The 12,257-nt window shown below is 29.1% G+C and overlaps 1 protein-coding gene across 11 annotated transcripts in view; it reads right to left on the reverse strand.

Moving 5' to 3' along the window:
- Window positions 1–12,257, reverse strand: part of pum (pumilio) — a 560,122-nt gene that overhangs the window by 152,835 nt on the left and 395,030 nt on the right. For 5 of the 11 annotated variants that reach the window (XM_065514262.1, XM_065514279.1, XM_065514303.1 and 2 more), the window contains one exon: window positions 8,932–8,943. The exons of the other annotated variants lie outside the window; for them this stretch is intronic. In XM_065514262.1, the coding sequence (XP_065370334.1) occupies window positions 8,932–8,943 (12 nt within the window). The remainder of the gene's footprint in view (window positions 1–8,931; window positions 8,944–12,257) is intronic. 11 annotated transcript variants of the gene reach the window in all.

The raw sequence follows: 12,257 nt of genomic DNA on the forward strand, positions 1-12,257 counted from the left end.
ATAAAACTTTTAGTATTTTTTTTTTGCATTCTTTACAGACCATATATAGTTGGCTTTAACTTCATATTGACCATAAAAATAAGTGTCAACAGAAACACACACGTACTCGAGACAAACAAAACCAAATGGCCAGAAACAAACAAAAAATGTTATTTGAAGTCGGTTCGAATTGGGAATGCGCTTTTTAAGTATAAAAAAAATTGTTTAAAATATCATAATAAATCAAGAAAATCAACGAATACAGATTCCTAAAACGAATCTCTTGTATAAAAATCAACCAACAAGCTATAAATTACATCAAACCCGATAAGGAAAAAGTTTTAACTCGCCAAATCTGACCTTGACATATCCAAAAGATACTCTTGCTGTGCATGACTTTAAAAAATCTTAAAGCTTTTTCAAATTAGGAACAAACCTTTCGGAACCATTTAGTACTAATCGAGGTTTTAAACAAACGATTATTTATCGTGTGACTTCTTCAACATTCCGATACGGTAAATGAAAATTAAGACCATCGACGTTATTTAAGTGTCTGCTGATTGCATATACGGACGATATTATCATAATGAGACGCAATACGACAGTAAGTTCTGCTTTTATAAAACTTTCAAAGCAGTCAAAAAGACTGGGTCTAAAGGTGAAGACAAGATGAATATTTTATTCAGCGTGGTAAATTGAGCATACTAATCCAAAATTACAAATAACTAATATTACCCATTCTAATATATGTATTAGTCAATGGAGGCAGCTTCGGGAGTAAGATTATCTACGCCTGCATTGGCTAGGACTCGTGTGGAGAACGAAAATCTATGCCTTAGCTCTTCAGGTATACAAGGAAGAGTACAATGGTGGGCAACGCAGAAAAGGGCGATCCAATCTTTGTTGAAATGAGTAGCCATATCATGTAAAAGTAATTAATCTTCAAAGATTTAAGATGTTTCGGTTTTCTTTTGGATCGTAATAGACTTATGATTAAATTGAAAGTTTATTTATTGTTCATAGACTTATGATTAACCCTTATGTATATGTGACAAAAAAAAAACACCTTTAACAGGGTGACAGGGTACCCGGGTACCAACATACAGAACCTATGAAGTTACATATAATTGCGCAAAAAAAATTTAAGTTAAGTCTAACGACAATTCAATAAATGGGGATTCTCATTTATATACACTGTCCTCAAATAAATTCAGCAAGTAGAAATACAACTCAGTATTGTGTTGTGAGCGTATGAGTAATATTTTCCATATAATTTGTATGTGGTACCCGGGAGCCCTGTCACACTGTTAAGGGTGTAAAACATAAAATGATTTACCAATCCCTCCCAAGTCAAGACACAAAAGTGTCCAATATAAAAAACAAATATAAGAAGAAGTTATGAGTTCTCAGAAAGTTTCAAGAGCCTAGGAATTCTGCATAAAAAGAAAATTGCAATTAAATTTCAAAAAGTTAACACACATAAGGGTTAAACGGTCTACAATTATATTCAAAATTGAAAGAATAAAAGATCCAATATTATTTTGGATATTGGAGGTATAAAAACCCCACTATTGCTTTGGAAATTCACAATTGCTTTGGTAACTAAGTCATAGGAAGTTAATTGATCCACGATTCATATACAATTGTCTTGAAAATAATTATAAATTATCCACTATTGTTTTGGAAATATGAAGTTAAACGATCCGCGGTTATGAATGAAATTGGAAGTATTAAAGATCCATTATTCTTGGGGGTATTGGGAGATTGTCTTGGAAATAAATATAAAAGATGCAACATTTCTTAGGAAAATTAGCCGTCTGTCCGTATGTGGAATAAGCTTCCTGTCGATGTATTTAATGTACCTTTCAATATAGAAAAATTCAAATCAAATGTCCACAAACACTACTCCCTCTATCCTACTTCCAATAATTTATTTTCCAAGTTCCTAAAATGCGTTGGAATAATTACGGGTCATTACCTGAGTGCAGGTCCAAGCAACAAAAAGAAAAATAATTTCCCTTTAATTCGTTTCCTACCCCCATATTATGGAAAACATAACTTCATACTAAAAATACTTATGAACAAATTTTCTGGAAGTCCATGGCAAGCTTAGACTCTATATGGTCAGCTTAATCCCAAAGTCAGTAGTGTGCACAAAATGTCTCTATACTTAAGACTCGTTAAAATGGTGTTATACACCAAAGTAAAAAATCAAATAAATGGAAAAAAGGAGAAATGTAAATTAATTTCCATTAAAAATTCTTGTTTGTCAACATATTTGCACAAAAAAAATTGCAAAAAAATCAAACACACACCGGCAAGACTGAAGTTTCTAAAAAAAAATATAAATAAATATTTGGACAGGTTAAAAGTAATGATTTTTTCTGCATTATTTTTACTTGAAGCTATAAGGCCAACAAAAAATGTCTATATTACAACAATCATGAGTGGGTTGTAGGAACCAAACAAAATTAATTCCATAAACGTAGAACAAAAAAATCAGCATATAGAACTACATACATAGAAATACAAACTTATTAATGAAAACTACCTGGGTACTCCAACTCATACATTTTAAAAAACATTCAAGCAATTGAATCACTTCATTCTTTTGGTAGTAACAACAAAAAGTTCTATATATTTTAATGAGATTTAACAACAACAGCAAAGAGCAACAACTTGATTTTGTTTACAACTACAATACCAATTGCTTTTGTATTTTTTAATGAAGAGTAACAGAGAAAGAAAATCCAAGAGAAAAATTTAAACAAGAGGCGTCACAACAACAACACTATTTTATAACAATAACCGTTAAATAATCGGTCAACATAACGGTAAATGTATTTTATAATAACAGCAACAACAAGAATAATAAAACTTGTCCAACAAAAAAAAAAGAAGTTTATTATTGTAGCTTGTTGAATTATTTTGATTCAGAAATGTTTTTTTTGTTCTTAGTCAGCTTAACATGCTTGACACGCACTGTGGTATAGATTTACGAGAATTTTGATAAATACCTACTACACACACTTCGATTTTATTACCAATAAAATGAGCTGTAATTTGTTTTTAAGAACAATTTTTGATATACAAATTTAGTAAAAGTGTGTCAGTGATTCCGGAGATGAGATTTATGGTGGCGTATTAAAAACAGAAATAAATACATGACAAAATGGTGTTAAGTTTGATGGAAGATTAGCGAGAATTTAACAAAAGTAATTCAAAATAAAATAAGATAAAACAGCTCCATGGAAATGGATATTGAAATATAGTAAATTTAACGACCTTAATTTTTCATCTTTCTCATAAATATTTAAGTTCAAATGCCAACAAAATCATTCAACATTTTTTAATAATTCTTGGTAATCTGGTGATATTTTTTCTGAAAACATAGACCAACATGATTATTTTTTTGGTCACCTCAACTAATCAAAGTGGTTTTATTATTCTTAAATAATTTATAAAATGTTTTGTTAATCTTTCGAGTATCTAAAATTCATATTCCACTGTATTGCCATTTCTTTTATATTCCTTTTCATTGTTTCTAGCTCTTGATGGTATTGTGTCATGTCACTTTAAATTATAAGCAAAAAACAAAAACCAAACGATTCCTTAACACTTTATTACCTTTCTTTTACATGTAGACTTGTTTTGCACTTCGTGCTCAAAAGTTCTTTGAGACTGGCTAGGCCTGGTTTAAAAAAACATTTTTAATGACTTTTTTTTTCTTCTGTTGCTTGTGTTCTTTATTGCTTTCTTTGTGTAAATATTCTGGTTGTAATTTAGTTTCTCTTTTTCCTGGTGGTGCTGCTGCTGCCACTTTCTTGTTCTTTAGCAAAAAATAAAATGCAATTTCACCCGTTCTTAGTGCAAAAATAAAATATAAAAAAAAACTCAACCAACCAGTTTATATTGCAAGTTCTTTATTTACTTTTCTGTTGTTTCTGTATTCTTAACGGTTTAATGCTACCAAAGTTGGCTTAAAGAGAAAAGTAGATGGGAAAAATTTTAAGTGGAGGGGACACAAGCAGCGCTTAGAAAGAGTGAATTTATACTGGTTGCCCTCCAGTATAAACCCTAATAAACTTGAATTCAAATTTCAACTGGTTGAAAATAGAGCTTGATAACCGACATAAATCCATTGTAAGATTTAATCAGGGCATGTCATCTACATATTTATATAATGTGTTTGTGCTGATGTTTGTAACGCCCAAAAAATATTAGTCTAACATCCACCTTAAAGTCTACCGATCGACTAAGAATCGCTATCTGAGTCGATTAAACGATGTCCGTCCGTCTTTGGGCAAAGTACATGTCGCAAATTTAAGATATTTAGCTGAAATTTGGCACATGCTTTTTTCGGCACAAGGACGAAGCCTATTGAAACTGGCTGAACTCGGTCCATTATCATTTAGCATCCTCCCAAAATAGGACTTTATCGCCTATAAATAATTAATTCATTTAGATATCTACACACATTTTGCTCCAAGTTAGTTAGGTCCATAATTGCACAGAGAAAACAGATTCGTGATAGCAACCGAATTTGTTGCCAATCGAATGATTCTATCTTAGTGACCGAATTTTACAGTTATGGCTACAATATTATGGAAGGGGTAACTAAAGTTTGGTTGCCTCAACTAAAATTCTTCTTTATCAAGCGACATTCTGTTGTTAGAACTGAAAAATTCTATGTGTGCAACCGAATCATTCGATTGGCAACAAATTCGGTTGCTATCACGAATCTGTTTTCTCTGTGTGGTCATAGCTCCTATATAAGGCCCACTTCCGAAAATTTAACGAGCATAAATCTTTTTCAAATTATATTATTTAATGAGCCCAAGTAAAACAAGTAATATTTAATATTTTGTGTAAAAAAATTAAAAAGATTTTACTCCTTTGCCCATCTGCCCTTGACTTTCATGTGCAGTTTGTTGCCTAATATTTTTGTTAAAGCTGTTTCAGGGCATATTTTTTCCCAAGCAAGAATCTCATAGTACCGTTATTTGCACTTTATAATTCTTGATGTTTAATTTTTTTTGCTTCTGTAAATTTTTCAACTTGGGTTTATTAATTCATTTTGCTATATTCCTTCTGCTCTTTCGTTTTACATCATGCTTTGCAACATTGCATTACTTTCTTTCTTTAAAATGTAAATGCGAAATAAAAAAATCTTGTTGTGGTTTTCCAAAATGGGCTGGTTGGTTGGGTACAATGCTATTAAATTTAGTTTTCGTTCCTTTTGTTGATTTTTTTCCAAGTTTGACCTTAATTTTGTTTTTATTTTTTTTTACCTCGGTTGTTTAGCATTACTCAGGGTCTCAGTAAAATCTACATAAAAGTCTTTTATTTGTTGGGATTTTCTCGCACTCTTTCTAAACATCAACCATAATATTTTGTATACACTTTTTTTTGGTGGTATTTTTGGTGACATGAAATGCGAAAGAAATAAACTCTTGGCAAATTATATTTGCACTTTTTTTTTAAAAAATTCTTGTTTTGCTTTGGCTGTTTCAGACGAATTTCATAACAAACAGAATTCATTAGCTTTAGTAGGAATTTTAAATTATATGTAGTGCGAAAATGTGGCTGTAAATTTTATCGCATTCTCTCTCTCTCACCGACTTTGAGATTATAAACTGAAAATCTTGTGGAAAGTGCATAAAACTGATAATATATAAAGCATACATTTAGGTGTTTAGAACAAATATTTTTACAGCGAGAATCTGGTTTACATTAATCTTAAAGAGTTTAAAATAAGTTTTTAAATTCTATAAAATGTTGAAAACGGAGTCTAATAATCCAGAGTATAATCGACCGTAGTGTAATAAACTAGTTTCTAATAGACTTCAAACTAATTTAATTTCAATCATTTGTATTTTTCACTAAAAAATGTATCTCCGATAAACAAACATTTTAACGGCCAATTTGCTTAAACATATTTATTTACCAGGCGGTTGAAATCTACTGTTTTATGACCACATAAATTTTGCAAGAATTTTCAAATTTCCCAATAAATATTCCCGCATTAAATTTATTTATTTATTCAATTTATTTATAATTTTTTTTAGAAAAACCCTGAAATAATGAGCTTTTTCAATTATAAACATTTGAAACAATTTATATTACTTAAAAATTAACTAGAATTTTGTATATGGAAAATATGTAGCGGCAAGAAAAATTTCAGAAGATATAAAAAATACTTGCACGCAAAACTACATCAACTCTCCTTAACATATAATTAATTTTGGCCCATTAAATTTAAACATCATTTTAAACAAGTGTTTAATGTCAAAATGTTTCGAACATCACAAAATGAAAAGAAAAACATAGAACACAGAAATAAATAAATTAATGAATAATGAAAAATATGATCTATAGCAAATGACTTTGATGAAGGAAAATGTCTATAAATAGTTGGAAAAAATATAAATATGTTCCAAAATTAAAAAGACCGCCACAACAAAATGTACAATGTAATAGGAGAATTGGAAATGCCCTCCTTAAGATTTAATAAAATAACTGAAAAATCTGTTTAATAAGCGAACAAAATATTGTAAATAGAACTTAAAAAATAAATTTTATTTCGGTTGTTAAAAAATAAGGAGATTCCTTTGTAGCCTAACAATAAAGTTTAATGTATGAAATCCGTGTTTTTAAATTTCCCTGTGTATTTGCAGCATTTACATCACAGATTCTATTTAAATACTGACCATAGAGTGTCGACTAAAAATCATGTTCGTATGTAAATGTTTCATTTATGAATAATTGTTGTTATTTTGTCGAATGACAGATACAAGATCTATTATGTCATTTAAATTTTATTATTTTCATATTTCTTTTAGTTCATTTATTTTGTTTTTTTGCTGCTCTGTTCTTATCTGAACCGAAACAGATGTTCTTGCGTTAAATATGTGTGTGCGAGAAAAAGTTTCTTATTAAATAAATGATGAATTATATTTAAGCAAAGAACAAAAACTAAATATTTATATTGAAATATCTAACAAATTCATCTAAAATGACATATTTGTTCATGTACAGATTTTGGATTTTTGGTCGTAATAAATATTTAAGAGACAGGTTTTTACTTATTTACTTAAAATAACCAAAATTTACTGAACAACAACAAAAATATAACAACAAATAACTATAATATCATCACATCTTCACTTGGCTTAAAGTTGTGTTAACACAAATGTATCTATGGTGAAGCATGCTGTTTTGTTAGAGACATATTTGTTGGCTTAAATACGTTTGTCATCCACTTTAAGAGATTTTTTTGTTTGATTTCATTTTATTATTTTATTTATATATGAAATGCTAATTTGTTAATAAATTTAGGCTCTAAAACGTGTTTTATTTATTTTAGTTTTTCGTTTTTTTTCTTCTATTGTCTTTTGATTAACAACATTTCATTAGTCAAGGTTAAATCTATTAACTTGTCTTTTCTTATTTGTTTAATGAAAGCATTTTTCAATATTTCAATATTAAGTTGTTTCAATTAATATTCAATTTTTGATAAAACTTCGCAATAGAAACACACAATGAGGGGAAATTTTTTTGTTTAGAATTTCATTAATAAATTTAATTTATACTAAAAAAACATAAACTGAATCTAGTTTGATTTCAAAACAAGAAATCTGAAGAATTGGTGAGAAAAAGCCAGAGTCTAATCGACGAGAGTCAAACTAACAAAAATCTAATAGTGAGTCTTTAAGACGAGAACTTAATAGACTGACGTCTCTGCTAATCATCATTCAGTATAAAACCCCAATATCCTCCTTATTATTGCCACCACTGGCCAAATTCCATGTGTATATTTCCACAAGATGATGATTACCTGAGTTTGGTTGTTTCTTGTTTTTTTTTTACTTTTTAAGAATAGAATTTATAAATACATTAATTATTTTTTTTGTTTGTCATTTCGTTTCATTAGTTTTTTGTTTGTTTCGGTTAATCGTGCCATTTCTTTTATTTTTAACTTCAAAAAAAAAATATTCTTCGTTGATTTGTCGACATTTTCGTCTCCAAATAATCTTTATTATCATAATTTTTGGTTGGCTTGGAGCCAAGCATAAAAACGAACATTTAAATGAGAGGGATGATGAGTTGCCTCCATGCCGATACATTCGCTTGGATTGTGGTGTGCCACCTTTAGACATGTGATAGTTTGGCGTGATAATGATTCATTTAGATGCAAACAAAAAATATATGTACATTGTATATGTTAGTGATAAATGCTGTTTTGATTTTTGTTGTTTGTTTTATGTTAAACATTTTAAATGTTTTTGTTTTCCGAGATTTAGCAGGATTTTAGATTTAAACAAATATATTAATGATTCATGGAGAAATTTTGATTGAATGTCATAGATGACTTCATGTCAAACACATATAGTTTGAATATGTATATGATAGAAAACATAAAAATTACTTTTATTTGCAGAAACAAAGTGAAAGCCTTAATAATGTCATAAATTAATTAAACCAGTTCTTAGAAATGTTATTATTTAATTAGATTTAATGGCAAAATTTTGTATACATTTCAATTTAAATTTTTTTTATAAATTACTGACATTTATAAAATTTATTTTGCCAACAAAATTATTTGCATTCCTCTTTTTGTTATTGTTGATGACTTAAACCACCTTCTAACTCTTTCTACCTACTTAAATGAACAGAAACAATTTAATTCCTTTTCTCTAAAACACAAAACAAAACCCCTAGACATTTAATTTCAAAGTTAATGGCCGAATTTATTAATGTCTGAACAAAAATATTCTAAGAAAAATAAGTCATTAACAGTTAATTTAAATAAAAAAATAAATAAATTTCAACAAAAAAAAACATAGAAAAAATAAAAATTAACGGCTTTCTTTTCAATACATCACCCGTTATAGAAAATTAGGAGGAGAGGGCAGTAATAATTAAACCGAAAATTGTACAACAGGTACATACATTGTCACCTACCTGCAAAAGACAAGAAATAAAAAAATTTGATTAGAAATTTAAAAAAAAACTGAATTTACAGCTTTTTATAATAAAGCTGGAAAGTTTTAAATATAAAAGAAATAAAATTGTTGAAATAATAGACTTAGCAAGTTGCTTTGAAAGTTATAAAATGTTTACTGTTTTAGACACTGATTGGGTAATAATGACACAGTTTTTTTAAATAATTCTTATGTACTAAATGGTTATTTAAGAGCTCGTTTAAACTGCTAAAATAAACAAGAGTTAAATAGATGGAAGATTAATTGATACGAGTTTAATAGAGGGAATATTAATTTACGAAAATTTATCAATCAATTAGATGACAGAATCGGCGACCGTCCATTAGAAAATAGTCTACTAAAAGGGAGTATAATACTTTACAGCCTACTAAGCGGGATTCCAAAAGGCTGGAGTCTACTCGACAAGAGCACAATAAAGAATCAATAGTCCAAAAGTCTAATATATCGGGGTCCAATGAACCATTTTTTTAAATTGTTTTTGAAAATTTAAAATTTTTCGAAATTTTTTTTTAAATTTTTTTCTTAATTTTTTTTTTTTTTAAAAAAAATTCAATTTATTAGTGAAAGAATAACTTATGACAAAAATTTTTTTTCGTAAAAAAAAATTCGGATAAAAAATATTTTTCCCGATTGTGACCCATTGTAGGTCCAAACTACTATAGCCTTATATACATCGTTGCAATTTACTTTGAAATATCTATCATTAGATATCCATATTGATTATATTAATGACTTATTAATCCAGATATAGATCAAAAATCGAGGTTGTCCCGGTTTGTTCCTTATATCTCAGCCACTTGTGGGCCGATTTTCTCGATTTTAAATAGCAACCAAGCCGGTAGAATTCCCGATACATATATTGATGTATCAATCATGTTAGTAAGTTATTTGGGGGCTACGGAAAGACTACGGATTTCAACATACAGACGGACATGGCTATGTCGACTTGGCTATCTATAACGATCCAAAATATATATACTTTGTGGGGTCGCAAATTAAAAATGTAGAAATTACAAACGGAATGAAAAACTCATGGTGAAGGGTATAAAAATAAAAATCTAGAGCTGACTGTCAAAAAAGCGACTTTTGGGTTATTAAATTAATGTGTAATACAAGAGAGACCAAAGAGAAGGATTTATACCCATGATATAATGCCCAAAAAGACAGGATGAACTGGTATTTCTAAATAATCTTTATCAAAATAAGTTTCTGTTGCCAAAATTACTTTAAAGTTTTTTCATAAATCCAACAAATACAATTTAAAGTCTCTGTGCTTTAATTTCCTCTTCATAGAAATTAGTATTTTTCTTATTTTCCAATAACGGCGAATTCGTTTTAACCATTGTTCGAAAATAGTTTTACGCCACTAAAATAAATAATTTAATTGAATTAAACTAAAACATACAAACTAATATGTGGAAAGTTAAAAATAAATTAAATACGAGGATCATACACAAATTATGGTTCAAATGACCTTCGTTATCAATTCAGAATATGCTAAATATTGAACAAAAAGCTCAAAAGGTTTCTCTTTAAATTTTAAATTAACAGAGTTGTTGGGAAGAAAACTATTTTATGTTTTTTGACTATTTTATTTAGTTGATTTTTGACGACAACTTCTAGTACCGTCCTCCTAGCAAAACAAAAAATAATTACAAATAAATAAACTTAAATGCTAAATTAAAAATGACTGGTGGTGGTTGGAGCTGTGGTGGCGTTGGCCTTTAAACTGTTGAACAGGTTTAATGAAAAAACAGCTTAATCGTATAGATATGAGGAAATGTATATTTAAACAATTTTAGCAAATAAAATCTGAAATTAATTTACAATTTTGCTGGAAAGCAAAGAAAAAAGAAAACAACATAGCAGAAGTACATGTATAACAGTAACAATTTGCCAAAAATAACTCAATGTTTTACAAGAAATTTTCTCTCTTTCAGTGGCGAAATTTTGAATGAAAACGTTAAAAGAGAGAAAAACAAGGAGGGGGAATGGAGCGTTAAATAAACACAATTAAAATATCATAAGCCTCATAACAGAAACAGCTACAATACAGTTGCACAAATAATAATAAATGCATGATGGATGAATGGATGCATGGCTGGCATGATGATGATGATGAATCACAACCATGAGAAGGAAGGATGATGTGGATGCCACAGCTACTGATGTTGATTTTTCCCCTCTTTCTTTCAACTCATCACACATTCATTGCTTTCCCTCTCACTCTCTATATGGCTTCTCATATGAATTTTCCGAAAATTCATAACCAAATGTTGAGTGGTTTTAAACACGAACATACCAAACCAAATGAATGATTTTTAAACAGAGTTTTTCACAAGAAAAAAAAAGGAAATACAAAAATAATAATAAAACCAAGTCAATTGAAATCCCTAGATGTTCAAATATGTATAACTATGTGCTCGTGTGTGTAAGGTTTGTGTATAAATAAATATAGTCAGTCCATGAAATATGAAAAAAACAAAAACCCCCAAGGGCACTCAAGTATGTAGGAACCGGAAATACACACACTTTAACGTGATCTCAGACACATGCACACTTGTAAATTCATTATACATATGACAGAGTCGAGTCCTGTAGTAGTTTATTTAACATTATTTGCTTATCCAAACCAAAAATTCCAACTCAAATATGGCCACTAACAAAATTTATTTTAATCAAGCGTAGAACCACATCTTTTTTTTTGGACTTCACTAGGAAAAAATCTTTTGTGTCGTGTGATATTTCGTTTAGAAACCCAAAAATGGTTAACGAAATTAAAATTCTATAATTTAAACTAAAACATTTGATTGTCGATTGCCAACAAATATATGTTGTTGTTGCAACGAAGCTGTTTTCTCTACAAATCACTTCCCTTCTCTGTACCTAAAAGATCAAAGTGCCACATTGCATATTAACACGATTCAAAGAGCTTTAAAAAAATTAAGTTAAAAATGATTTAATCATAATATTAAAAACAAAGTCTCACCCAATAGAACTCCAAGAAAAGACAAGTAACGTGAATGACTTGATAGATGCTGATGTGAAGAGGAAAATATATAAATCAACAAATTGAATTAAACGTCCGCTTGACCATTAAAGTATTCCCTTTCCAAAAAAAAAGTACACATCTAAAGTACGAGTAGCCAGTGAGCGGACTACATGCATAATAAACCCATGTCATGTACATAAAGATGAAAGAACGAGAAAAAACAGAACATTTACACACTTCATGAAATTAAATTTGATGACAAGTTGTTTACACCCTGCATC

Source organism: Calliphora vicina, chromosome 1 (genome assembly GCF_958450345.1).
Source record: "Calliphora vicina chromosome 1, idCalVici1.1, whole genome shotgun sequence".
NCBI classification, from domain to species: domain Eukaryota; kingdom Metazoa; phylum Arthropoda; class Insecta; order Diptera; family Calliphoridae; genus Calliphora; species Calliphora vicina.